Source organism: Solanum dulcamara, chromosome 7 (genome assembly GCF_947179165.1).
Source record: "Solanum dulcamara chromosome 7, daSolDulc1.2, whole genome shotgun sequence".
Classification (NCBI taxonomy): Eukaryota; Viridiplantae; Streptophyta; class Magnoliopsida; order Solanales; family Solanaceae; genus Solanum; species Solanum dulcamara.
In genome coordinates, this window is record NC_077243.1 from 78,280,412 (window position 1) to 78,306,910 (window position 26,499).

Here is a 26,499-nt window from a genome sequence, read left to right on the forward strand (position 1 = left end):
CTTTTTTGTTTCGTTTTATGTGAACTCGTTTAACTATTACACACTTAACGAATATTTTTTTTGGAATTTGTATTCTTAAACATGTCATAATATTTGTCTGACTATAAAAGCATGTCAGTAAGGGTACAACGAGAAATTTAAAGTTGGAACTATTTTTAGATTTTTAGATATATAAATGTGTCGGTCTTTCTGGAACCAACTAAAAAGAAATGATTGTCATATAAGATGGAATACAAATAAAAAGGACATTTTAGTACACGAAGCATCCCACATTCATGTGATAGCCTACCCTGATACAAGCATCAACAGTTGACAACTTTACTGTTGCTTTAAAACTGGTCTTCAAAAGAAAGGAAGATATGTTTTTAAAACTAATAAAAGAGGCCAGACTATAAAACAATTCCACTATCCACATGATCCATTAGGACATGGATTGTGCTTAAAGATATTTGCTGGCTATAGCTTAAGGTTGATTGTTTCAAAAACCTCAAGCATTGGTTTTTCAAACCAGGCCTCTTTTTTTTTTTTTTTTTTGGGGGGGGGGGGGGGGGTTGTAGTTGAGCTTCTAAACTTTAAATACTAAACAAGAATTTGCATAATAGGGTACATGTGTAGTATTGAAGAAAATAAAAGTATCCAAAGAAATGATATATGCACGAGGAAAGACCCAACAGTGGTTATATAAAAGAAATTTATTAGCTAGAAAGAAGAGATAGGAGGCTTTATTCAAAAAACTCTTGTATCTCATTACATTAAAAATATGTAATAAGTCATTCCTATTTATAATATTAACGAACTAAATTAAACTAGAATTAGAAAATCTATTCCTATATGAACTAAGACAAATAAATCTTAATTAGACATGAATTAAATAAATATCAAATACCAAATCCTAAACAACTTAGGACTCTTGGTTTATTTCCTACATAGTTTTTCTTAAACCAAGATCTTCAAACGTGAGCATGCCTAACATTTTCTTCAACTCTATGAACAACTCCAATTTCAATGGCTTTGTGAAAATATCAGCAGCTTGTTCTTCAATTTTGTAATATTCAACCACTATCGCTTTATCTTGAACCAAATCACGGACGAAGTATCATTTGATGTCAATGTGTTTGCTACGATCATGAAAACTGAATTCTTTGTTAACTCAATTACAGATTTGCTATCACAAAATATTTTTGTAGGACTATCTTGCTTGTGTTGAAGAAATCCAGGCATCCTTCTCAACCATAATGCTTGTGTAGCACTACTTGTTACATCCATATACTCTGCTTCAACAGTTGATAAAGCAACAACTTGTTGCTTCTTTGAAGACTAAGAAAATACCCCATATCCCAAATAAAATAAATAGTCAAAAGTACTTTTTCTTTCATCATATCACCAGCCCAATCACTATTAGTAAATCCGACTACTTTCATTAATCTTTGAATAAAACATGCCATCAGAGTGTGTACCTTGAATATATCTCAAAAATTCTCTTGGATGCTTGCAAATGAGATTGACGTAGAAATTCTTTAAATCTACTAATTAATTCAACCCATAAGTAATATCTGGCTTTGTAGAAGTCAAGTATCATAGACTCCCTATCAATTTTTTAAAATAAGTAGCGTGTGCCATCTTTAGTCAACTTCAATTTCTTTTTAACAAGAATCAAATTCAATCTGACTTTCTTCATATTAAATATTTTTATATCATCATCATATTTTTTTCTTTTTCTTGTATTCTTGAATAACTATTCTTGCCTTATAATCATCTACTTCTCCAGTGGAGTTGTATTTGGTCTTATATGCCCATTCATCTTCAATTGCCTTTTTATATGTAGTACAGTAGTATCGTCAAAACATAATTTTTCATATTCTTCAAAATTTACAATTTTGAATAATGGTTCAAAGTTGATTGTATCTTCTATACCCATAGTCATGCACTTCAATTGCAGATTCAAATCTTCAATTGTTTCTACTTCAATTTTGGGTTATCATGAAAAACTTGCTCTTGGTGAACATTTTTGCTTCTTTGATTTTTAACTTCATCTTCAAAAGCTTCAAAACAATTTTTCTTGAGAGATAATAGTGAATATTTCTATTTCTTTTTCAATAGCTTTATCTTATATAGACCAATCATGTGTATTACATGTCTCATGACTTAAATTATTAGCCTCTATCAAAAGAGCATCAATTTCAACCAAATTATCCTTTTTAGTCAATTTACACAATATTGGTGATTGGCCATTATTGAAGTCTTATTTGCAATCAAAGACATTTATACCACAACAAAAATTACTTCTAACTTTACTTCTTTTCTCCACAATTTCTAAATTATGATCTTCTTCATATATTTCTGCCAAATTCGATGACTCTTTTTTTTCTTTTGACTTATCGTTCTTTATTTGCAATACCTCCTCCACTATCGCATCTGTTTTTTGATTAAGATTCATCTCATATATCACTAATTCGCCTTCTAAAATCACCAAGTCTTAAGGTAGTCAGATTTCGGGTAAACTCAACATTTGTCTTCTTGGTATGAAATTCTAAATTTAGAGAATTTAATATCTTTTCAACAACTTTAACTTCTTGTAATACTTCTCCATTAATCATTAGACCATCCACAATTTTTTTTATTCTCGTAAAAAACTATTTGATTGATTCTGTTTGTTTCATCTAAGTCAACTCAAACTTTTTTCAAATCTTTTGAAGTTTTTCTCTTTTCACGTATATAGCACATCGATGTAATTTCACTAATATTGTTCAAGCCTCCTCTGTTGATTTTGCATGTAAATATTCCTTATATGCATGCAATTTGATCTTGCTATCAAGATAAAAACGTGTCTTATAATCAAATTGTCTATTTTCTCCAATTGTGTAGCTACTTCATCAGTCAATGTTGTGCCTTCTGGAGCTTCTACGAAGCTATTATCAATAATGGACCTTAGTCCAACAACATTGAAAAAATTCTTCATCTATTGATACCAACACAGCAGAATAATATATGCACAAGTGAAAAAAATCAACAATGGTTATATACAAGAAATTTATTAAGCTAGAAAGAAAAGGTAAAAGACTTTACTCTCTTTTGTATCTCACTACATTAGAAAACCTATTCCTATATTAACTAACACAAATAAATTCTAACTACATGACTTGAATTAAATAAATACCAAATAACAAATCTTAAACAACTTAGGATTTCTACTCTTGATTTATTTCCTACAAATATCATTAAACAACATATATAATCAGGGCCGTCTCGACCATAAGACCACTAAAGCAACGGCTTGGGGCCTCAAATTTTTTAGGGCCTCCAATTTTTTTCTAAATAATATATATATATATATATATATATATATATATATATATATATATATATCATTTGTTTACTTTATTTAATGTGTAGGTCGTTGTAATAGTTGAGAAATTAAATAATATTTAATTAATTGTAGCATCTTTTTTTAGGTGGCTAACTATTTTGTTAACTTATTTATATTTTGGTGATTATCATGAACCCACATTACAATTTTTACATTTACCTTTTTTATTCTCCAGTCAATTTTTATTATCTCATTATTGAATATTCTAACTGTCTACCAAACGGTAAAACCTTTTGTATTATGCAAAATCTAATATTTTGTGTTTATAAAAAGATCAAATTTATTTTTTGATGTATTCTTTAAATTTTAAGCACTATAACAAATTCATACTAGTATCATTATATAAACATTTTAAATTTTGAGCCAGATTCTATTATTCTAACTTTATATTATATTTCTTCATTAAATATTTTTATTGTTAACATTTTTATTACATAAGGTGTACGTACATCCTATCTTCTCGAGACTTCACTTGTAGGATTACATTGAGTATGTTATAGTTATTCAATTTACATACTACAACTAAAAGAAAAAGACCTCTATATCAAGTGATGAATTCTGAATATAATTTAATTATATATTTAGTGATATTACAATTTACATTAAATACCTCACTTGTAAATAACTCTTTAGCTCCCTTGCTATTAACCTTTAGAACCCCGAGCCTATAACAATAAGTGACAACAAGTTTTTGTGGTCGCTGTTAGGGACCAAAATCAGAATTTTGACTATGTAATTTATTGTTACTATATAACTACGGATAATTGTTCATAAATAAATAGAATTTACTAGTCTGAAAAATAAAATAGAAAATTTTCTATAACAGTTTAAAATACATCAATAAGTATCGATATAATTTTTTTAGAGTAATTTTCCTGAACAGTCATTCATGTTTGAAAAATTGCTTAGGAATATCACTTTTTTTAGGACTATAATATCATCCAACTATTCCTATTTTCCCCAAAATATACTTGATACAATAAAACATCATTCTCTCTCATAATAGGATGAGTCACATTATTCCTTTTTTTAACAATTTCTTTTAAACTATCCATATTTTATACTCAATAAAAATTTATTACTTTTTCATATTGATAAAAAAGAATTATTGTTAAAATGTCATGTCATATTTTTAACTCCATTTACGTTTAACAAATTTATTTCTATTTATTTATTATATTAAAAATAAAGTTATAATTGTATTTATCTAGTTTATCATATCAAGAGATTAATGATAAAAATAATTTTTATTTTACTTTCAGTATTAACTATTTATTCTAAATTATTTCCCCTTTTTAGTTGTTTACTTTAGCATATCAAGAAATAGACAATTTATTTTTATTTTACTTTTAGTATTAACTATTTATTTTAAATTATTTCCCATTTTTAGTTGTTTACTTTAGCATATCAAAAGATAGACAATTTATTTTTCTATTATTACATTTAACATCAATTATTTATTCTAAATCATTCATTTTTTAAGTTCTTAAAGAATGTGCAAAGTGCACGTTCTTAATAGGATGTCATGTCACATTAATTTTTTCCTTTTTAACAATATTTTTTTTCTTTTTCGATTTTTTAAACTACACTTATTATAATTACTTTAGTTCTAGAATCTCTCTATAGGTGAAATTTAGTTTATACCCCCTCTGTTACACGTCTCTTAAGAAATAATAAATAAAATGACAATTTTACTATATCACTCTCTGAATAAAATAGATTTAATGTTTCGAAAAATGCATTGACAAATGACTATAATTAATAATAAGAGTTAATTAGAAATTAAATAATAAATTATCTCTTAATTTTCTAAATTAAACAAGTAAAAATAAAAAATTATTTAAAATATAATGAATAAATAAAAATGGATGGGGGAATAGTTACCAGGAAAAAAAAGTCCATAAAATGAACTAGTTGATACAATGCTCTTGATTTTTGATGAGTACGTGAAAAAATTATTTTCTAACATCACTTTTTTTTTCCGTTCACTCTTTTACTTGGTTTTAATGTGCACTTTCCACTTTCTTTAGGAACATAAAGAATGAATGATTTGAAAAATGATTTAGAATAAATATTATATGTAATAATAATAATAAAAAATAATCTCGTAATAATAGAAAAATAAATTGTCTTTCTCTTGATATGCTAAAGTGAATAACTAAAAACAGAAAATATTTTAGAAGGAATAAGTAATACTAAAAGTAAAAATAAAATTATTTTTTATCTTTCTCTTGATATGATATATAGATAAATACAAATGTCACTTTATTTTTAAATAATAAAGAAATAAAAATAAATTTATTAAAAGTAAACAGTTAAAAATGTGACATGGCATTTTAAATAATAATAAAAATTCCTTTTTTTAATAATATGAAAAAAGTAATAATTTTTTATTGGATATAAAATATGAATGATTTAAAAGAGTTAAAAGATTCATTTTTTTTTATAAAAAATTATTTAGTGTGACATGTCATCCCATTAGAAGAGAGAAAAATATATTTATTGCGTCAAGTATATTTTGGAGAAAATAAAAATAGTTGAGTGATATTGTAGTCCTGAAAATACAAAAGTAATATTACTAGTCAATTTCCCAAATATGACTCATTATTTTTACATCAAAATTTCATTTAAGTTTTCACGACCCAATCATAAATAAAAATTCAATTGGATCATTTTAATACAGAAGAACGAGGAAACAAAATAGAGTGTGCTATAAAATTTCAATTGCATCTATCATAACCAATTTATAGATGGTAATTGACAAAAGCTATGTATAAGTAATAAATCACATTAGTCAAACACAATTTATAAATCTTGCTCCTCAAAAATGATGTTTAAATTGTAGTAATCAGTCGATAAGTCGCATTTAAAAACTACTACTACTAAGTACTATTTATAATATCAAAAGCGATAAGTCTATTCTCCAAGAGTTATTTTTGATAGAAAGCTTAAAAACTTTTTAGCATAAATTAAAATTAATTGAGTTAAAACAGATATCGAACACCGAGCCGGAAGCAGAAGAAAAAGTGCCAAAGTCACAACTTTTAAAGGCAATTTAGATAGGTAATCGCATCATTTAATGGTAAAAATTTGCAATAAGTTTTGTTTTCTTTTTATTCTGTACTGAAAATACAGCAGGTGTCTGTTCATATATACAACAACACCGAGGAACCAAACCAATTTTTCCGGCCAATAGCATCGCTTTTCCGGTGAAATCGGCAAATCGTGAAGCTTTCCGGCCAGGTAATGATCGTCGATATTTTCACTCACTTCTGAATTTTTTCTCCGAACCGGAAATTTTCTGAAGTTTTGTGTCTAAGGTTGGGATTTTTGTTGTTTAATGTTTCAGATCTGTTAAATGTTGAATAACTGAAGGTAGAATTTGGAGTTTCGAAGAAATTTTGGTACTTTTTTAATGTGACTTTGCGTGAAATTTTGAGATTGCATTTTGTATTTAACGTATGAAGATGGAGGATAGTGTGAGATCAGGGGGTGGTGTACTGAAGAAAAAAAGCTCTTCTGGTTGTTTAATTATTAAAAGGAAAGATGATAGATTGGGCATAGGAGGGATCAGTTCTTCAGGGGCTTCACAGAAGGTGAAGAACAGGCCTAAGTTTGTAATGAATGAGTATGAGTCGAGTGATAGGATATCAGAGTCAATTCAGCGAAAAACTGGTCAAGTTTTTAGTAATGGTTCTGTTTTTTATGGAAGAACTGGTGTTAGAGATGGTGAATTTGGTAGAAATATGAATTTGTCCGATTTTAATAAGCATGAAGAATGTGATATGAAAATGCAATCAAATGGGTATGGTGATGAAAGATTTGACATGGTTGAAAGAAGAGGGGGCTCAAGTGAGTTTGGGAGTGGGTCTAGGAGTGTAATGGTTGAGAAGAGGAAGCTTTCGTATATGGATAGTTCAAGTAGTTTTTTGGGTAGTAGGATAAAGGGTGATGGCAGTGGATTTAAGAGAAGGTATGGTTTATTAGAGGATGAAGTGCATATGCCCATTTCATTGCCTAGAGAAGCCTCTCATGAACTGATCAGATTGCAAGGGAAAAATGGGGTATTGAAGGTAATGGTGAATAAGAAGAAGAAGACAGACTTAATGCCCAAGGAATATGATCCTGTGGAAATTGAAAGTAGAAAAGGTTCTTGGTCTGCAGATGTTGTCAAGAGGAATTCACTAGTCCGTCCGCCCTGTTATTCGGGTCCTAAACAACCTGAAAAGCAACCATTGTCTATTCAAACAGAGGGAAACGAGCTGAAACCACAAAAACCTTTGTTGGGTAAAAGCACCCATTTAGTGGCCTCTGAAAAAGATGAGACTGATACATCACTAAAGTTGGCACCTCCTAGTTTGCAGCCTGCTAGCTCAGCAACACGGGTGCTGAAGGAAGAAAGCAGGCCCTTGACATCTGAAGATGTTACCCCTGCTAAAAGAAAAGATGGAAAAGTGAATCGAGGTGGGAGCACTGAGAAGCAGAAGTTGCGAGAGAGAATAAGGGGAATGCTCATTGAAGCTGGATGGACCATTGATTATAGACCAAGAAAGAATAGAGAATATCTGGATGCAGTGTACATTAATCCTAGTGGAACAGCCTATTGGTCAATAATTAAGGCCTATGAAGCATTTCAAAAACGACCAGAGGTAGATTTAGGTAAAAGTAAACCTGATGGAAGCTCTTGTTCATTTGCTCCAATATCAGATGATTTAATTAATAAACTTACCAGGCAAACACGGAAAAAAATTGAGAAAGAAATGAAAAAGAAAAGGAAAGATGATGGCAAGAGACAAGATCCTAAACAGATTTCTGTGAGGGAGTCTGTTTTAGGCACAGGCAGTGATCAGCGTGAGAAGAGGTTCGATAGCTATATAATGAAGGAAGATAAGTTGCTGCAAGGAAAATTACATGTATCAGACCAGGAGAGTGGGGATAATTCAAGTGATAACTCATTGAAGGTAAGGAGACTTAAACAGTATATGACTGGAAAAGCATCTGCTGGAGTCGTTTCTAATTCAATACATGGAAGAAAAAGTAAATTAATTGGACGATGTACATTGCTGGCCCGTCATTCTGACAAGGGAGGAAATTCAGATATTGATGGATACGTTCCATATACTGGAAAAAGAACCTTATTGTCCTGGTTGATTGACTCCGGATCATTGAAGTTGAGACAGAAGATTCAATATGTGAACCGTAGAAGGACAACTGTAAAACTAGAAGGTTGGATCACACAAGATGGTGTGCACTGTGGTTGCTGTAGTAAAATCCTTCCAGTTTCTAGATTTGAGCTCCATGCAGGAAGTAAACGACATCAAACATTTCAAAACATAGTTTTAGAGTCTGGAACTTCCTTACTAGAATGCTTGGTTGACGCATGGAATCAGCAAAAAGAGTCTGATCGCCAGGATTTCTACAATATAGATGTTGATGGTGATGGTGGTGAAGATGATGTTTGTGGTATTTGTGGTGATGGTGGGGACCTTATCTGTTGTGATGGTTGCCCATCAACTTTTCATCAGAGCTGTCTGGGAATACACGTATGTATCAATCAGAATATGCTCTCTTTACCTCACTGCTATTTCATATTTATCATTGTTGATCTGTATTATCAGTGTTGGAGCCACTGTTATAGTTTCAGGTTCAACCAGTAGTTTTGGCTCAAAACCTGTATTTGTATAAAAAATTTCATTTAATATGTATGGATAATCTATCTAGAACCCAGTAAGCAAACAATATTGTGGTCCAGAACTCATAAGCTAAATATCCTAGACCTGTCTCTGCATATCGTCATAGTTCTCCAAACACTTCATCTTTCCTTTGTGTGACGTTAATTATTGTAACTTTTGTACTGATTCTCACCAAAATGACATTTTAAGCATGTGAATTGACTTATCCCCATGCATAACTTTGGATCTTTGTGTCAGAAGAACTTTTGAATTTGATCAATGAGGCCAAACAGGAGAGAAAAAGAAATCAGAGGTGGACAGGGGATTAAAGACAATGATGCAAGTTTTTTTGTTCATTTTTAATTCCGTCTATTATCTCTGTCCTAGGGTAAAAAGAACAAAAAACTGGTAAAAACTTCTTATTTATTAGTACCCAAGGGTGTGGCCTAGTGGTCAATGAGGTGGATGGAGAAGTATGAGGTCTCAGGTTCAAATCCAACAGAGACAAAATAAACTAGGTGATTTTTTCCCATATGTCCTAGCATGGTGAACAAAGTTACCTGGTACTTATTTCGAGTGGGAGGTGACAAGTGTATCGTGGAATTAGTCAAGGTGCATACAAGTTGGCTCAAACACCCCAGTTACTTTTAAAAAAGAACTTTTTAGTTTTGATGCAAGTCTTCAGTTGAATCCATTCCTTTGCTTTTCCAGATTTCTCTGGAGTAGGTTTGCACTTTTATGGTTGCACTATCCATCTTAGCAATATATTGTCTTCACTATCCATTTGTGGGATTATACAGGGTATGTTGTCATTGTCATACTGTCCATTTATGGTTAACTACTAAATTTGAACCCACTACTTCTACCCCATATGGACTTCTTAAGAGAGACAATAGACAGGGGCCAAGTTATCGGAAAAGAATCGGGTTACTTAAATAAAAACAAGAAAATAATGCGGAAGCGAAAATACAAAGATTGAAAACAAGAAATTAAAGAAAGGCAAAATTTGAGAATAAAATCCCCAAATTTTGAAATCAAGTGCCAAGAACCCTTATTGATCTTAGCATTCAGACATTAGCGGATTAAAGCTAATTATGATACTAGTAGAGTCAATTTAAGAACTTAGATCAAAAGGTGATTTAGAGCCCTATTTCAAAGAAGCTAGAGACAATAATTAGTGTAAAACTAATTACCTTCTTTAATTTATGAATAAGAACAAAGATATCAAGTTAAATAATTGATTTTACCTTTGAAAGAATTATTTTTATAAGGTGGTTAGATAAATCCCAAGTAGCCACACCCAAAGATGTAAACAAGAGAAACTCTCAATTAATAATAATTTTGTGTCTAAAATAACAAAATTCATCTCTATGTATAGGGGAAAACTATCCAAGTAGCATGAGCTTTGAATCCTACTTTTTTGGAAATAATAATTAATAAAACCTAATTAGAAAACTTAAAACTAGGAAAGCATATAAAAATAATATCTAAATTCCTATCCTAATAAAATATGGAAAATTTGCCAAAAAGGTCACCCCCAAAATAGTCACTTGCACGTGACTTTTTCCACCCAACTTGGGTGCGAATTTAACTTCTCCTTTGGGCAGAAATTTCAGCCCCATTTGGGCCCCAATCTTCTTCCATTTGGGTTTGGACTTGAACCATAAAATGTGTAGTTCTTGGGCTCTTCTTCCATGATAAGCAACTTCTTGATTTCCCACAGAAGCTCAATAATCTTGGCTTGCAACTCCTTAGCTTGAGACCTTGACGATGTCTTCATAGAGCTTCTTAGCATCATCCTTGCCCGTGGAGCTATCATTATCTTTACCTTGTAAACCAAAAACAAAAGAAGAAGAAAAAAGTAAAAGAAAGGAGCCAAGTTAGAAAAGACAGTCAATGATAAAGCTAACTTTAGGCAATTCCTGATCCGTGATCTTCAGTATAAACTCTGTTAGCTGACCATCTTCTGAGTAAAACTCTTTAGTTAAATTGATCATTGAACTGTTCTATATATTAACTATATCCCCTTCCCTCCATCTAATGAACTGTTTAAAATTGTTCATTGTGTCAACGACAATATGAAAAGCAAAAATTCATTACAATTACCATGTTAATGAACATTATTTTTAGGATTTTAATTACTTGCCAAAAATAATTATTAGGATGTTAATTTCTTAGGGAAGTTCCATCTCTATGACTCTATCCAGACAAATCAAAGAATTTAATACATGAGCTTAAAGTAATTTACTTATATCGTGTGTGTGTATCTGATGACGGATGAGCTTTTTCTGCTAACTCTTTATGATCATGCTTTCCAATTTGACCCTATTACGGAATTTTCATTAAGCAGCAAGGCATTTACATGCTTTCTCTTGGTGCAGATACTTCCTTCAGGCCTTTGGCATTGTCCAAACTGCACTTGCAAATTTTGTGGGGCTGCTAGTGGAAACCCTTCTGAGGATAGTGAGAGAACTGTCAATGAATTTCTTTCTTGCAGCCTCTGTGAGAAAAAATGTAAAGTGTACTTCTCTGGAAGTTTTTGTACATTAATTTGTCTACATTGGAGCTGGATTCTTAGATTTCCCTTTGCAGATCACAAGTCATGCAGTTTGGAGATGAATGCTTTACCTGCTATTTCAAATAATCCATCTGGTACATTCTGTGGGCAGAAATGCCAGGAGGTATTCACTTATTCTGTTTGTGAGTTCTTTTTCTTTGTGGTGTATACCATATTAAGATCATGAAGCAGAGGTATGAAATTATTTGAGCATCAGTGTGCAGTCAGCCCCTCACAACTAGTAACTCTGCTTTTAAAGTATGTTCCACTTTTTATCCCAGAGGACTCAGCATAAGCTCCTATGCACTATTTTCACTATCATTCACAGGTACAAAACCATTTAAAGGAGATGGTAGAAAAATATTTTCTTGTACTTGTCAGAGGATTTGCTTTGAATGGCCAAATCTTCTCTACTCCTCCTTGAATACCTGCTCGAATGTGTAGCATGATGCATCATCTTTGGCATCTTTCTGTTTCTCCAGTGGTTAGGGCACTTTAATCAATTCTAGAAACTGAGAGCTTAGCAAGAAATTCAAGAGAAACAGAAGGAAGTGAAGGTAAGATGCTTTCTTATGGAGTCTAGACTTTTAGGTGATTGACATAATTTGACCTGTTGCTGCAAAAGTAGAAATGTATAAAATGAAGCTATTTTGCAACTTCTCAATGAATATGAGCACAAGGAATTTAAGTCTACCCTCCTCCTGACTTCTTGTACTTAGATTTCTTGCTGGTTTCTAAAACATCCTGCAAGCACGCTTTTGAGGATAAAATACGAGAAGGTCGCTTGAGATGGTTTGGACATGTTCTGCATTGACCTATAGTGCACTGGTCGGTAGGTGTGAAACTATGGTAAGCGAAGGCGTTAAAAGGGGATGGGGTAGACCTAAAATTACATGGAAGGAAGTGGTCTCAAAAGACCTCCAAATGTTTGGTATCAATACAGACCTAGCGAAAGATAGGGCACAATAGAAGAAAAAGATCCATATAGGTGATAACTACTGGTTGAGGATAAAGTTTAGACTCCTATAAAACTTTTATTTCATATGTATGAGCTTAAATGAAGAAATGAGGATTCAAATAGCCAACCCTAACTTGTTCGGGATTGAGGTAGTTTTATTTTTGAGGGCTGTAGTAGTTGTTATTGTTGTTTCCTCATAGTGATCCGAGAATTGTGAATTTTCCTTGATAGTTTGTGTTCCCCAAATTTCTAATGCTATGTTACATCTGATACTCCCCCTGTCTTAAAATGGTTATCTTATAAAAGTAAATGATATCTGTCTTAGGATTCTAAATATGTTCATCATTATTCTAATAGTTGCAACATGTAGTGTCTAACCATCTGTATTTTATTTTCTGCAAAACAAATATATCTGTTTGATCTTTTCCCAAAACTAAGTCAATTGACTGTTGAATCGAAATAGTATAATCAAAGGGATTTACAGTTTAAGATGAAATCTTGGCAACTTTATCATTGATTTTTTTTCTTCAATTATGGTGAAGGACTGTTTTCTATATATGTGCTTCTCTTCTTTCCTTTTTTTCTTGCTTTTCATTGTCTGCCTCATATCAGAGTTGGGATCTCCCATGATGATTTGTATTTTAATGTCTTTTCTCATTGGTCTTCTCTTGTTATGCAGCTGTATGACCATTTACAGAATATTCTTGGTGTCAAACATGAACTTGAAGGAGGATTCTCATGGTCCCTGATTCAACGAACAGATTTGGACTCAGATACTTCTCGTCGCCCCTTTCCTCAACGAGTAGAGTGCAATTCTAAGCTAGCTGTTGCACTAGCTGTTATGGATGAATGTTTCGTGCCCATTGTCGACAGGAGGAGCGGGATAAATATTATTCACAACGTTCTATACAACACTGGGTATGAAGTTTTTGTAATTCTGTCTAGTGTTTTAAAATTGCCTGATATAAAATTCATGGACGCTCATTATTTGTTTAACCTGAGAAGGAGAGCTGGCTGACTGATTTGATTTGGCTATTTTGGTTTGCACATATGATCTTTCACACTTTATTTTGTTGTGAGTGCAGTTCTACATTGGGTCCATGAAAGCAACATATATAACTACATATATATATATATATGTATGTCTAAATATGCTTTTGAAAAGTCAAAGCATAGAATTTCGGTTTATATTTTCAGATAGGCTTTTCGTTCTTTTTAAAAATTTGAACTTGTTCCTTTTTCTCTTGATGCCTCAAGTTAATGAGTTTCATCCTTACAAGACACTTCACTCATCTTTCATTTTCACTTCTAAGTTTGTCTGGCCGACTGCTAGTACGAAGCAGTGCAGAGCATTTTGATTGAGAAGGGAGGCTTGCACTGTTAATAATTGAACATCCTTTGATCTAGGTTGATGCTCAGAGGAGTAAACAACAACATACTCAGTATAATCTTACAAGATGCTCAGAGGAATGAAGAAGAGAATTATGGCATTTTAGAATTGTTTTTCGGTTCTTTAATTTTTTTCCTCGTCCTTTTATTTCTCCTTAACTTCATGGAAGACACAGTGCATTCTATTCATTTGTCATCTTGTCCTAAAATAATGTCTTCAAAATAAATCATGTCTTTTCCCTCCCACTATCCTTTTCTTCTTTCCTTCATCTGAATTTGTTTTTCATTACTGAGTAGTTATCTGAAATTGTTCTCTTTCCTCTGAAGCTCAAATTTTAGTCGGCTGAATTTCCGTGGCTTCTACACTGCAATTCTGGAAAGGGGTGATGACATAATATCTGCTGCATCTATACGGTAGGATGGATTCCTCATATTGTTAACATATGCGAGTTTGTTTTTCATATCTGAAGAGGTGAGGCACAAGATATTATGGTGTGTCATTTTGAAACTAAATCATCTTAGATTTCTTGCAGATGCAATGGTGTTCCTTGCACACATAATTTTGATCTTTGATAAAATTTCATTGTTTTTTTAGCACATGCACGGATTAAACTGTGAACATATATCAGAGTTGGACTGAATCTGTCTCATCCAACAAAGCATCCTTTATCGGAGTTGGACTCTTTATTCCCAACCTTAGCATTCATGTTGAAATGTAGAGGAACTCTTCTAGTCATCAGTTTCTCAGTTTTACTTAGTTGTTAAAATTTGCTTTCCCCTTTTTCTTATGCGTCATCTGTGGCTTTGCTGTTTTTATTCATGCCTTACCAATCAGTAAATAGTGTTTTCATTGGTTTTCTGTTAGGATCCGTGGAACTCGACTTGCAGAAATGCCATTCATTGGGACCAGGAATATATATAGGCAGCAAGGGATGTGTCGTCGACTATTTTATGCTATCGAAACAGTACGAGAATTACTATTACTAATTATACTTTCTTTATGATTCTAATTCTTTCTGCTATTTTTATGCATATAAATTTTTCGAAGGGTAGCATGTCAGACCCACTGCCGACTTTTCCCATGTTCCTCTATGTGCATGCTACTCCTATTGTAAATTGTTTTGGTAATTCATATAAAAGAATTTATCAGAGAGGGAAGTATCCAAATTGCTTTACAGGGCTGGCAGTTTCACTTTTCCAAACTAACATTTTGACAATTGATTTGTCCTTACTAAAGTAGCACACAATTTATCAAATCCTACCTTTATTGCGGAACATTTGTCTGCAAGAAATATGTCAAAGAATGTGGCTTTAGAGAAGTGTAAAATGCTGTAGGACAGAAGCTGTCTCAATTGTGTTCACTTGTATTATTTGAATTGTATTAGAAGATCTTTTAAGTTTTTAGTTGAAAGCACATAAATTTAGCTTTACTGAACAGTTATATTGTCAACTTGAGTACGAGTAAGATCTTTGTGAAACAAGAAACATGATATAGCTTAGGTCACTGTCATCTTGTTTTCATTTTCCACTATGAGATTGAATGTTGTCCGACTTTGTAAGGCTTGTATGAATGCCACGAAGGTTATGTGAATGTCATGCCTGTTCTAATTGTCCTGTGCATCTGTGCAAAATTTGCTCAGAAAATTCCAACTGCATGTTCATCAAGTGCATCGGTTATGTCTTGTATATGTCGTTTATTATTAGACCAAATGGTTTTTACATCCTCCATCCAGGTCCTCTCCACTTTAAAAGTTGAGAAGTTAATCATTCCTGCTATATCTGAGCATCTGCATACCTGGGCCAAGGTTTTTGGATTCAATGAACTTGAGGAATCAAACAAGCAAGAAATGAAATCCATCAGTATGTTGGTATTTCCTGGGACGGACATGTTGCAAAAGAAGATATTGAAGAAAGATGTGCAAGAGGGTAATAGTTTAATTATATATTCCTGTTTCCTCTTTGTATTTTCTTTAACACTTAGCTTTTTTAGTAAAGAATATCTTTTCTATCGGTATTTGTGACTTTGAATTGTACGGCATTTTCTGCAGCTTGTGAGTTACAGCAAAGTCATCCTCCGTCACCTGTTTTGGTTGAAAAAACGGATCAGGAATCGTCTATCAGGTGTGCCGGACATATGCATGATGGCGTATGTGTGAACATAGTTGAAAAACCTGATGACAGGTTTGGTCCAATGGGTTCTGGCTCTCCAGCTTCTGCCGTTCCGTTAAGTGATAGCACTGTGATTAGAACACAAGGTGGTGGTTGTGAGTCAGATACCCAAATCTCCAGTAAGGGGGTAGAGAAGAATTTTGCTGAATTACCCACAAAGTGGATGCTCTCTTCTCTTCCATCTGGCACAAGTGACGGCAGTCCTGATACTGAAGATGCAGCACTAGGTCCTGCAAACATTGATGACAACTCTAGTATAGAGCCTATCAATCTAAAAGTTTAGAAAGAAAATGCACTTGTTAACGCCCTACGTCTGATTCAATTCTCCCCGGCTTCCTTCCACCACAGAGCAAGCCAGTTTGCATCGAATAGATTGAAGATGCTTCTGGTAGTTCTACCACTAATAACAATCGGAAAGATATTTGGGGGGTTTCTGTAGATAGCTGTTTTCTAGACCCTGCTGTCCAAAGTGCTAGAAAAGAAGTCAGCAGTAATAGACATGGTTTAACATCTACCTTGACTCCCTGTGCGATTGGCAAGGCTTTACAGTCTTAGTCAGTGTTGAATTAACCAAAGCATATGTGAGGTGGATAAATGAGCTACATGTGGCTCCAAAACAAGCTTCGGATTCTAAATGCACTAGTGATGCAATTTTTGAAAGAGGGCAATTTGGATTCCTCTGCAGTTTATGATGGAAGTAATGTCAGAATTAGTGCTGAAGTTTCTTTTCATAAAGCTGCAATTCATTCATCAAATGAAACTTTTTATCATGTACTGCTTTAGAGAATAATGCAAATCATCAACTTGGCTCTTCTGGATCTAAACCCTTGCGATAGCGGTTCTGAAGCAAAAAGTTTCTCTTGTTGAGAGGATTGTTCAGTCTTCTGATCCTGGTTAGGCAAAAATCATTGAAGTGAATGTGATAGACTTTTGCACTGTTTCTTGTTCTGCTGATGCTTCCGCACAACATGGTGGTGATAAAAAAAATGAGAAACATGTCATGTTGTTTGGAGCTGTTTGGGTTGGTTTTCTGTTGAACTAATTCTTGATGTTTCCTTCAAAGCTTTGGCTCAATTGTGCTAAGTGGCTGTTTTTAGCTGGGTGGAAAACAGAATTACTCAGCAAGGGTATTGGACAAAGTGTTCTAAATTATATGCTTGTTTCCATGTGATCCGGGTGGAAGTAGAAATCAAGTTGGAAGGCTATGGTAGCTTCTGCGCAGGGGCATTGAGCAACACTATGTGATGGCGTGACGAGAAATGAATTCAATTGTTTCGTTGGAACGTGTTTAACAGCGCTAATGTTTCTTGCCTTGCCTTCTAGACAGATGATTACTTATACTATAGTTAGTAGTTAGTCAGAAGAAGATGTGGATTATGCTTGATCGCTTGGGCGGAAATTTTGGAGAATTCTGCTGACTTTTATCTGTAAATGATATTCATGGAGATTCTGAATGTACATATGTTGATCCAGTATTCAGTTTTCAAGGTCCTTGGGATCTTTGAAATTCATCATTTGAAAGGGTAATTTCATCCACATCTGGTTCAAATTGCTGTAGCTAGCTCAAGGATGTCGATGTTGAAATCTTTCATTTAAAGATTATTTGTTGGCATTGCCAAAAAGATTCTCATTTTTCCATTCATTAAAAATTTCTGTTTCCTTGTGATCTAAGTTGGTGTGTTGTTTTCATTTTACGTCGTCTTTGTCTTCATATTATTTTCTCTTTTGAACTGAGGATCTATCGAAAACAATCTTTTTTTCCAATAGAAAAAAAGGCGACCAAATGAGCAAAGCATCTCACGTTTACACAGGTCCAGGGAGCACCCAAGGGATGTAGTGTCGATAATTTATCCTAACGGTTTTTACAGCTCTAACTCAGGTCATATATAGAGACAACTTTATTTTACTCCAAGACTTGCCTTTTCTTATTTTATACCTAATGACATTACTTTACGGCCACAAAAATGTCGTTTATTTTAGATCACAAGTCTCAAAAATAATTTTTTCTTAACACAAATTTTAAAAAGAAAGAAATAAATAAAAGCAATAATGAGAACCAAATTGAGTAGTAGCAAAAGTTTGAGGGTCAATTTATAGTTGTATATACATATACTTCCTCTCAAAATGGGGCTGCTTTATATAAACTGCCACTAAGAGCTAGAGATTGAGCTATCTCTATCTTTTTAGCCCAAATTATTTACTTTATATTTGCTCAAAATCTTGATCATCAGTAATTTGTGCAATTCAGTATTTGCTAAACCCCACAAATAATTTATGTTCAAATGTATATGAAAATCAATCGAACATAATAGTCATTGCCTACCACCTGTTTGCTAAATTGTCTCAAACAAGTTTGAAGCCAAGACATTGACTTTCATCATCAATCATTTTCATTTCTAACATTTTTTATGCTGTTTGGACTGCACAGGCGGATTCAAGATTTAAAATTTATGAGTTCCTACAACGAACTAATACTAAGTTCACCCTTGGTGTGGAGTTGTTACTAATTGGATTATTCAATGTCGTTCATGTTCTTGAGAGGAAAACTAATCAACTTGTCTTGTATACTCAACTCTCAATGGCCTTTAAGAGTATGTTCATATACATCAAGACCCACAAGAGCTAGTCAAGCAAATGAATTTTGCGTCGAGGATAGTAAACCATGTCCTGCTGCTGCAGATTTTGGTGGTGGGGTTTTTCATCTTTCGCCATTGTATAGGGATAATAAGGATTCATTGAAGGATTGCAGGATTGAACTAGTGGATAATGAGACTTGGAGTTTGTCCTCTGGCTTAGCTGAGGTGTGGAGAGGAAACACAAATGTTGTATCGAAGAAAAATCCTTCATTTAGTCAACACGACGAGATTGATGATGGGGCAACCAATTATAATGATGAACATCCTGATTTTGACGATATTGAGGATATGAGGATACGCGGGAACTTGCTTTACAAGCTTGATAAAGATTCCAAGGAATATGAAGAATATAAGTTCGATTTCCATAGAAGGAATAAGAACAAGAATAATGGAAATGACTGTCCCAAAGAGAAGGAAAAATCAAGTAATGTTTCAGCTTCTGGGGTCGAGAAAAGTCTAAAGGGTATAGATGAGAAGAAGCAAAGCAAGAAGGAGAAACTGAGCTATAACTCTGACTTTCCTGTGGACAGACCGATGTTAGCTGATACGAATAACTTTCAGGATTTTCAGCTAAAGAGGTCAAGAGTTCCAACTTTTAATCAGCTCACTGCCCCTTATCATGAGCCGTTTTGTTTGGATATTTTTGTCTCGAAAGGTTCAGTCAGTGCTAGCATCATCCATAGAGCTACTAGCAAGGTTGTTTCTGTGGCACATTCTATTTCCAAGGACATGAAATTTGACTTGGGATCGACGAAGAATAGAGCTACTTGTGCTGCTGTTGGGGAAGTTCTGGCTCAAAGAGCCTTGGCTGATGATATTCATAATGTAGTTTATACGCCAAGGACGGGGGAGAAATTGGAGGGGAAACTTGAAATTGTTCTTCAGTCCATTATTAACAATGGCATCAATGTGAAGGTGAAGATTAAGCAGAGGAAAACCAAGAAACATGGCTTCCACCACCCAACAACTTAATTAGGTGGTCATCCTACGTTACTATTCATCAAGGCAAGAATTGTTGTAAGTATCATCCTGATAGCTTTCGGTGAAACTTGATTTAGGAGTCTGAATGGGTCTTTTGCCATAGAAAGCTGCTTAACCGGCACACTGACAAGGAATAGAATCATGCAAGATTCAAGAGTCCGTTACTAGTATTTTGACAAATGCGGATGAAATTAAAAGTGACAAGTTTTATCAAGCCTTACAAGCTCGCAAACAGAGCAGTGTAATATCTGGAATAAGGTTAGAACTACATTACCCTTTTTGCAAGATTGCAGAACATTTCCCTAAATTCATTGCTAAATCATGGGAGAAGTTTCAATAGTAGTTACAAACGTGGGAATAAATCTTTTATTTCCTGCATTTTGTGTTCTTTCGTGACGAAACACTGCTGTTAATGTAGAAATCTGGTTTACATGATAGCTTTATTTGTAATTAGTATGATAAAACGTCCAAACATTTGGCGATTTCTAAATAGATAGTTTGAGACCTTAGCACAATTTTGTTGATCCATTTATTCGTTCAACTGCCCTACGCAGAGATGAATAGTATGTTTTTGTGTTTGATTTCATGCTCCTAAAGATAGGAATCAAAGGTGAGCTGATGTGTGTTCATACTTCGCTGCAGAATGGGGTGTCCATAAGAAAACACCGACATATAATCATAGTTGAAATGGCTTTTGAGCAAAACAATTTATAGCAATAAACCACACATACTTTTGCATTAAATTCCACAAGAAGTAGAACATCTTGTATCAGTTTTACATCAGTCAAAAATGGAATAACAAAAATAGGGTTGTCATCTTCATATTCAATCATCGGCAGTTGCGAGTTGCAGAGACAAAAGCTCTTCTTCAGGTATAACTCTAATATGGCAATCTGATCTTGGATAAGCTGCACATAATAATGCATAACCTCTCTCCACAACATCATCACTTAGCATACCTTCACTTTGATCCACATTCCCACTGAGGAGCTTTGCTGGACAAGTCATGCACACTCCTAGCTTGCAGTCATACGGTACGGACATGCCAACGTCAAGTGCCTTGGACAAGATTGTCTCGTCAGGTTCAACTTCCAGCTCTGTTGTTTTACCTTCATGTTCTACTACTACTTTATAAGCCCGAATTACGCTCGATACTCGACTTTTTTTTGTTCTCCTGACTGACCAGGGATTGTTAAGCTGAATAGCAGCAAGATTGGCTTGTTTTCTTGGTGGAATGAGAGTGAAAGGTGGAGAGGTAGTAAATTGAATTGTTGCCATGATGAGTGAGGGAAATGTAGAGTGAAGGTTTTGTTGGTGTGGATAAGATATGTTAATGAGAAGATAAGGTTCTTTTGGGAATTAATTGGTGGAATTTTGGTTTACAAATCTGCCTATGGGCTACTACCCATGTTTGTCTGTGTTGTTACTATAAGTTGTGGAAATTTGGGCTGTGTTTTGTTGGCCTTTTACCAATTTGGGCTCTAGTGTTGGTCTACATTGTACAGTCTAAAGCGTTTGGATTTTGTTTGACTTATGCAAATGTTCATTTTTTAGGTCATCATTTAGATTATCGTCTAGTTTATAACTTACAAAATTTTAGATAGTGGTCTAATCTTCTCTCATAAGATCTTTTATAAGTTGCGAGAGAAAGTAAAACAATGGTAATTTACTATACATCCTGGCGAAAATTTTACCTTGGAATTGCCTTTGATTTAACTTTTGAATAATTTTAGGTATGTTTTAAAAAGGCATAATACATAAATATGATCCTTAACTTGGCTTCAGCTGACAACTATGACCTCTATTTTTACTAATGCACAAGTAGGCATTTTAATTATCCAAAACTTGAACAAAGAGACACATTCATCCTCCATGATATCCTACATAGCAATTTTGTGTCCTACGTGGCGTCCTACGTATATTGTGACACGTAGGACATGTGTTTACTTGTTCAATTTTATACAAAGGACAAGTGCCTACTTGTGCACACCCAAAGTTGGAGGGCATAAATGTAAAATGAGACCAATTTAAAAGACATATTTATGTATTATGCCTTTCAAAAGCAATATGTTCTGGATTCAGTGATCTGCTTATTTCGAAAAGTATTTTTTGTTATAGTATTTTTCGAGCAAAGTACTTTTATGGAGTAACAATTTATGGCTGACTAACCAACTAATCCTACTTGATAGATTGCTTAACGACTAATAAGTAAAAAAAACATATGTGTTATTATAAAACTTCTGAAACTTGTGATTCAATGCAAACATATAGCATAATTATTTGTCATCAATGAGGATGAAATGGAAGTTTTAAGTTCAATTGTTTTTAAATATAGAAGTATATCATTTCATTCATGTGAGAAGATATATTTAGTGATTAACAAGAAAATAGTGTCAAATATATTGGGATCTAGCTTATACTCTTGTCTTAACTATTGTACAAGAACAAGCCAGGTATCACCGCGGCGTACCAAAACATCCTTCCCTCCATACTCTCCACAACCGTTCACACCTTTCGGCACCGTCACGATTAACTCCCCGTCCGCAAACACAGCCGTAGCAAGCTCCGGCTTTGCGGACGCGGATAACCTACACCTCCACGTGTCCACTTTCAATTGTTCCAACATTAGTAACTCCCTTTCACCACCACTTGCACCATTTCTCACCACTATCTTCGTAACGCCCGGATGAATCTCCACCACTTGTGCCCTCACATTACAAATATTTTCACCGTGCTGCTTGATATCCGCCACAAAACGGAAGAATTCGGGGTTTTCTTCCACCTCGACATCCGCGTCGGACGGGATCGGTAATTCCAGGACTTTGCTGAACATGTGAGGCAGTTTCCTGAGTTTTTTAATTCTGTTTCCTGCCATTACTATTATTTTTTAGGCAAAGATTGAGTAGAAGAAGAAAAGGAGTAAATGGAATCAATACTTTAGAGCTAATTAATGGTAACGTTGTATTGCATGGACAAAAAAAGATGGACCCTCTCATGCTCTAGTTATGTAGTTTACAAATGACAACATGGGAATATTTTTTTTGTCAAACTATTCGATATTTAAAGCTCATTGATCGGACTAATTCAGATTCACCTCGAGTAGTTTCTCTAAAAGAGTAATTGTTATGTATCAAGTATTCCATTCGTTCCAATTTAACTCACAAGTTTCAATTATTTTTTTTCAAACTTCGTATTTGGTCAAACGTTGTCATGTAAATTGAAATGAGATAGTATGCTACAAATGACCACATGAGAATATTTTTTTTGTTAAACTATTCGATGTTTAAAGCTCATTGATCGGACTAATTCAGATTCACCTCGAGTAGTCTCTCTAAGGGAGTAATCGTTATGTATCAAATATTCTATTCATTCCAATTCAACTCACAAGTTTTAATTTCTTTTTTCAAACTTCGTATTTGGTTTATCGTGTAAATTGAAATGAGATAGTAGGCTACAAATGACCACATGAAAATATTTTTCTCTTTAACCATTCAATATTCAAAGCATACTAGCCTGATTATTTCAGACTCTTCCCGAGTAAATCTACTAAAGGGTAAATATCATTATACTATGTTATTTTTTGTCATTCGATGTTCATATCAAATTCTTCTTGATTAGATCTACTAAGGGATGAATATCGTTATGTCATATAGTTTTTTATTTCAACGGCTCAAATTAAAGGCTTCTAAATAAAAATATAAAAGTTCTAATCATCTTACTACACTCGATGGAGACGACATGATGAGAATAAAGTGATAAGAATCTAATTAATCTTGATAAGATGGAATCATTTTAGTGAATGAATGGCAGGACTTGTATGTTTATTATTCCCTTTAGAAAAAACGACGACAACTTTTTAAATTTAAAAATCATTTTAACTTAAACTTTTGTTTATCATTAATTGTAAGAAATTTTTGTAGCCACATAACTACACATCATTAGTGAATGGTATTCATTGCATCGACTTTGACTTTTTTGGAGTTGTGGGGTCACGAAATAGGTTTTCATGATTATCAAAGTTTTTTTGTGAGTACTAGTTCATAAATTATACGAAATATGACTAATCGATTCTGTTTAAGCCAAAATTTTATGGGTCCATTCGAAACAACCTAGTTAACAATACCCATTGCCTCTATAGGGTTGACGTTGCTTTTATAGAGCTTTGGGGTCACGAAAAGGGAATTCAAGAATATTTTAGCTTTTCATGTGCACTAGTCAATAAATTTTTCGGAATATGACTAAACGACTCCGTTTGTCCCCAAATTTTGTGGTTCCATTCGAAACGACCTAATGAATGATACGCATTACCTTTAGAGAGTCAATGTTGCTTTTCTTTTTTCTCGAGTTTCAGGGTCACGAAACTAGAATTCAGGATTATCTCAATTTTTCGTGTGTATTAATCCATGAATATTTCAAAAAACTGACTAATTTCGTTTTACTCCAAATTTTATGGGTCCTTTTGAAACGACCTAGTGAACGATATATTGCCTCTACATGATTTACTTTCTTTTTTGGGGGGGGGGGGGGAGTTTTGGATCAAGCAACAAAAATTCAGGATTAATCTATGATTTTTTTAAAATATGACTGACAGACTCATGAGTTCAACCCCAAAAATTCATGTATGTATTAATCTATGATTTTTTTAAAATATGACTGATAGACTCATGAGTTTAACCCCAAATTTTATGTGGCTATATAGATCATGTCAATATAGTTAGAATTGAAAATTAAGTTTGAAGAACGAGAGTCTTTTTATTTGTTTTCAAATTAATTTGTAACCAGCTAATACATTCAAAGACAATATTTTGCAGAGGAACTAAAGAACATAAAAAATACAATAACCACTCTGTCTCTTCAGGAAAATTGGCTTATAATATGAATGTTGAAGCATAAGAACTAATGAAGAGAAGGAAGAAGAAAGGAAGACTGATCATCTTGGTTAAACTTGCATCATTGGAACTCCCTCGTGACGATGGAACGGATCCACTTCCTGTCACGCAATATAGTATACAAGTTAAGTATTTCAAGTTAATTCAGACTATGTTGCTCGGACTCTCCAAAAGTGTTGTCGTACCAGGGTCGGATCTTATAAAATGCACTATTTTTGGAGGGATCCAACATGCATTCAACAACATTTTTGAAGAGTCCGAGCAACATAGAACTCAAATTTGATTAAGGTGAAAGGATTATAATGTACCTGAAGCTCTTGTATTTGGAGAACTTGGTGTTCCAGCAGGGGAGCTAGTTGGGGAGCCGGCTGTTACAGGTAACTAATGTTAGTGAACAATCAAATTTACGTGGTCGTACTTTTTCTGAGTCTGTTTCAAAAAGAGTGTCTCGTTTCTATGTTTAGTAAGTTTTTAGTTCTATTATTCTTATTTTTAACCTTAATAATAATGAATGACATGTTTAAAAACACAAAATTCAAAGATTATTTTTGCTATGTTATCTATGTTATACACACTTAGTTTAAGATCAGAAAGATTCAAACGTCTTACTTGAGTCTTTTTTGGCTATAGAAGTTTTTCCTCCTTTTTTTTTTCAAAATATTGCTTGGTTATATACATTGGACTGATTTTTTGGTTAGTTTTTTAAAAAGCACAAGGCATAAACATGCCCTTCAACTTGACCTTAACTTACATTTATGCCCTTCAATTTTGAATGTGCACAAATAGACATTTAAGCTTGTATAGTATTGAATAAGTAGACACACATGTCCTACGTGGCATAATACACATAAGACGCCACGTAGGACACAAATTGGCCAAGTAGGACGTAACATAGGATGCATCTATCTAATTGTTCAACTTTATACAGGTTTAAGTGTCTACCTGCACATACTTAAAATACATAGATGCAAGCTGAATCTAAGTTAAAGGGCATATTTATTTATTAAAATAAATTTTTCAAGTGAAGAATCATTTTTTCCACTCATAAAACTTCAATGTTTTTTTGAAGTAAATGTATATCCGATCACAACTTCAACTTTCAAATACCATTTCAAATTTTGGCCAAATCTATGTCCAAATGCCTATTTACATCCTCAAACTTTATGTATAGTCAAATTAAGACGCACAAAATGAAACAGAGAAGAGTATTTTAGATTGGATGGTCTTTCTTACCATTGCATGTGGTGATTGATGGAGTCTGAACTTTGCAAGCAGTAGGAAGAGCCAAAGCTTGAGTCTGGTTAATGTTGAGTCCCATGTTAGAGCCACCACCATTAAGGACTTGGCACAAACACTCTGGATTGTTCTTAACCACCGTGCCAAGTTGCGTGCAGCACCCTGAGGATGGAGATGAAGAGTTCCCCGTGATGTAATTCAGGCAAGGGGACATGCTGACCAACACGTTCGTGCAGTCACTGCTCAATTGAGCAGCAATTCCTGTCCAAATCATCGCCAACGTGACTAAAACAAGACTGGTTGAGTTCCTTAGAATCGCCATTTGAATTGGCGTTACGTTTGTTGCAAAGAAATTAATTAACCTTAGTGAGGTGTAGAGAGAAAATAGTTCTGTTTTGGAAGTAAAGTTGATCACACAATGTTGCTGGAAGAAGAATATAGCTTGTTTGATTTATAATAGGAGATTGAGAAGGAAGAGTCAAAATAAGATGCTCGTGCGACAACATTTTTAAAAAAGCTGAAGTAACATAATTTAATAGTATTGATTTGGTAACCTACAAGTAGCTTGCCATAACATGTTAAATTGTACTAATAATATAAAAAAAATTGTTATACTAATCAGTATATATAACTTAAATCTTTTTG

The 26,499-nt window shown here is 33.6% G+C and overlaps 5 protein-coding genes across 7 annotated transcripts; 2 read left to right on the forward strand and 3 right to left on the reverse strand.

Moving 5' to 3' along the window:
- Positions 1–6,414: 6,414 nt before the first annotated feature.
- Positions 6,415–17,783, forward strand: LOC129893751 (uncharacterized). Of its 2 annotated transcripts, XM_055969132.1 has the most exons (10): positions 6,415–6,430; positions 6,506–6,610; positions 6,717–8,910; positions 11,421–11,553; positions 11,632–11,720; positions 13,234–13,472; positions 14,271–14,357; positions 14,809–14,908; positions 15,677–15,869; positions 15,992–17,783. In XM_055969132.1, exons 3-10 carry the CDS (start codon positions 6,829–6,831, stop codon positions 16,393–16,395), a joined length of 3,327 nt encoding a protein of 1,108 aa, XP_055825107.1. In that variant the 5' UTR covers positions 6,415–6,430; positions 6,506–6,610; positions 6,717–6,828; the 3' UTR covers positions 16,396–17,783. The 2 variants fall into 2 exon arrangements, with proteins under 2 accessions (XP_055825107.1, XP_055825106.1); XM_055969131.1 differs by lacking the exon at positions 6,415–6,430 and having other exon boundaries at positions 6,445–6,610.
- A 379-nt stretch (positions 17,784–18,162) lies between these two features.
- Positions 18,163–20,496, forward strand: LOC129896414 (uncharacterized). 2 transcript variants are annotated; one of them, XR_008767968.1, is made up of 2 exons: positions 18,163–19,987; positions 20,372–20,496. XR_008767968.1 is itself a non-coding variant. In XM_055972310.1 (1 exon), exon 1 carries the CDS (start codon positions 18,632–18,634, stop codon positions 19,718–19,720), a length of 1,089 nt encoding a protein of 362 aa, XP_055828285.1. In that variant the 5' UTR covers positions 18,163–18,631; the 3' UTR covers positions 19,721–20,130. The 2 variants fall into 2 exon arrangements, 1 of the variants encoding a protein (XP_055828285.1); XM_055972310.1 differs by lacking the exon at positions 20,372–20,496 and having other exon boundaries at positions 18,163–20,130.
- LOC129896416 (ferredoxin C 1, chloroplastic) lies at positions 20,441–21,110 on the reverse strand. The gene has a single exon (XM_055972311.1). It carries the CDS (start codon positions 21,005–21,007, stop codon positions 20,555–20,557), a length of 453 nt encoding a protein of 150 aa, XP_055828286.1. The 5' UTR covers positions 21,008–21,110; the 3' UTR covers positions 20,441–20,554.
- Positions 21,111–22,075: 965 nt separating this feature from the next.
- Positions 22,076–22,733, reverse strand: LOC129895491 (uncharacterized). Its single transcript, XM_055971216.1, has one exon. It carries the CDS (start codon positions 22,602–22,604, stop codon positions 22,161–22,163), a length of 444 nt encoding a protein of 147 aa, XP_055827191.1. The 5' UTR covers positions 22,605–22,733; the 3' UTR covers positions 22,076–22,160.
- A 1,728-nt stretch (positions 22,734–24,461) lies between these two features.
- Positions 24,462–26,327, reverse strand: LOC129896847 (non-specific lipid transfer protein GPI-anchored 5-like). The gene is made up of 3 exons (XM_055972826.1): positions 25,852–26,327; positions 24,927–24,986; positions 24,462–24,719 (listed from the first exon to the last, which is right to left on the reverse strand). The coding sequence occupies exons 1-3, from the start codon at positions 26,174–26,176 to the stop codon at positions 24,598–24,600; spliced, it is 507 nt and encodes a 168-aa protein (XP_055828801.1). The 5' UTR covers positions 26,177–26,327; the 3' UTR covers positions 24,462–24,597.
- Between the last annotated feature and the right edge of the window lie 172 nt (positions 26,328–26,499).

Coding starts and splice junctions, on each gene's coding strand:
- LOC129893751 (XM_055969132.1), top strand. CDS start 6,829: ATGAAGATGGAGGATAGTGTGAGATCAGGGGGTGGTGTACTGAAGAAA. Junction 13,473..14,270: donor AACGTTCTATACAACACTGG/GTATGAAGTTTT, acceptor TTTCCTCTGAAG/CTCAAATTTTAGTCGGCTGA. Junction 14,909..15,676: donor TATTTTATGCTATCGAAACA/GTACGAGAATTA, acceptor TCCTCCATCCAG/GTCCTCTCCACTTTAAAAGT.
- LOC129896414 (XM_055972310.1), top strand. CDS start 18,632: ATGTCGTTCATGTTCTTGAGAGGAAAACTAATCAACTTGTCTTGTATA.
- LOC129896416 (XM_055972311.1), bottom strand. CDS start 21,007: ATGGCAACAATTCAATTTACTACCTCTCCACCTTTCACTCTCATTCCA.
- LOC129895491 (XM_055971216.1), bottom strand. CDS start 22,604: ATGGCAGGAAACAGAATTAAAAAACTCAGGAAACTGCCTCACATGTTC.
- LOC129896847 (XM_055972826.1), bottom strand. CDS start 26,176: ATGGCGATTCTAAGGAACTCAACCAGTCTTGTTTTAGTCACGTTGGCG. Junction 24,987..25,851: donor ATCAATCACCACATGCAATG/GTAAGAAAGACC, acceptor TACCTGTAACAG/CCGGCTCCCCAACTAGCTCC. Junction 24,720..24,926: donor TCCAAATACAAGAGCTTCAG/GTACATTATAAT, acceptor ATTGCGTGACAG/GAAGTGGATCCGTTCCATCG.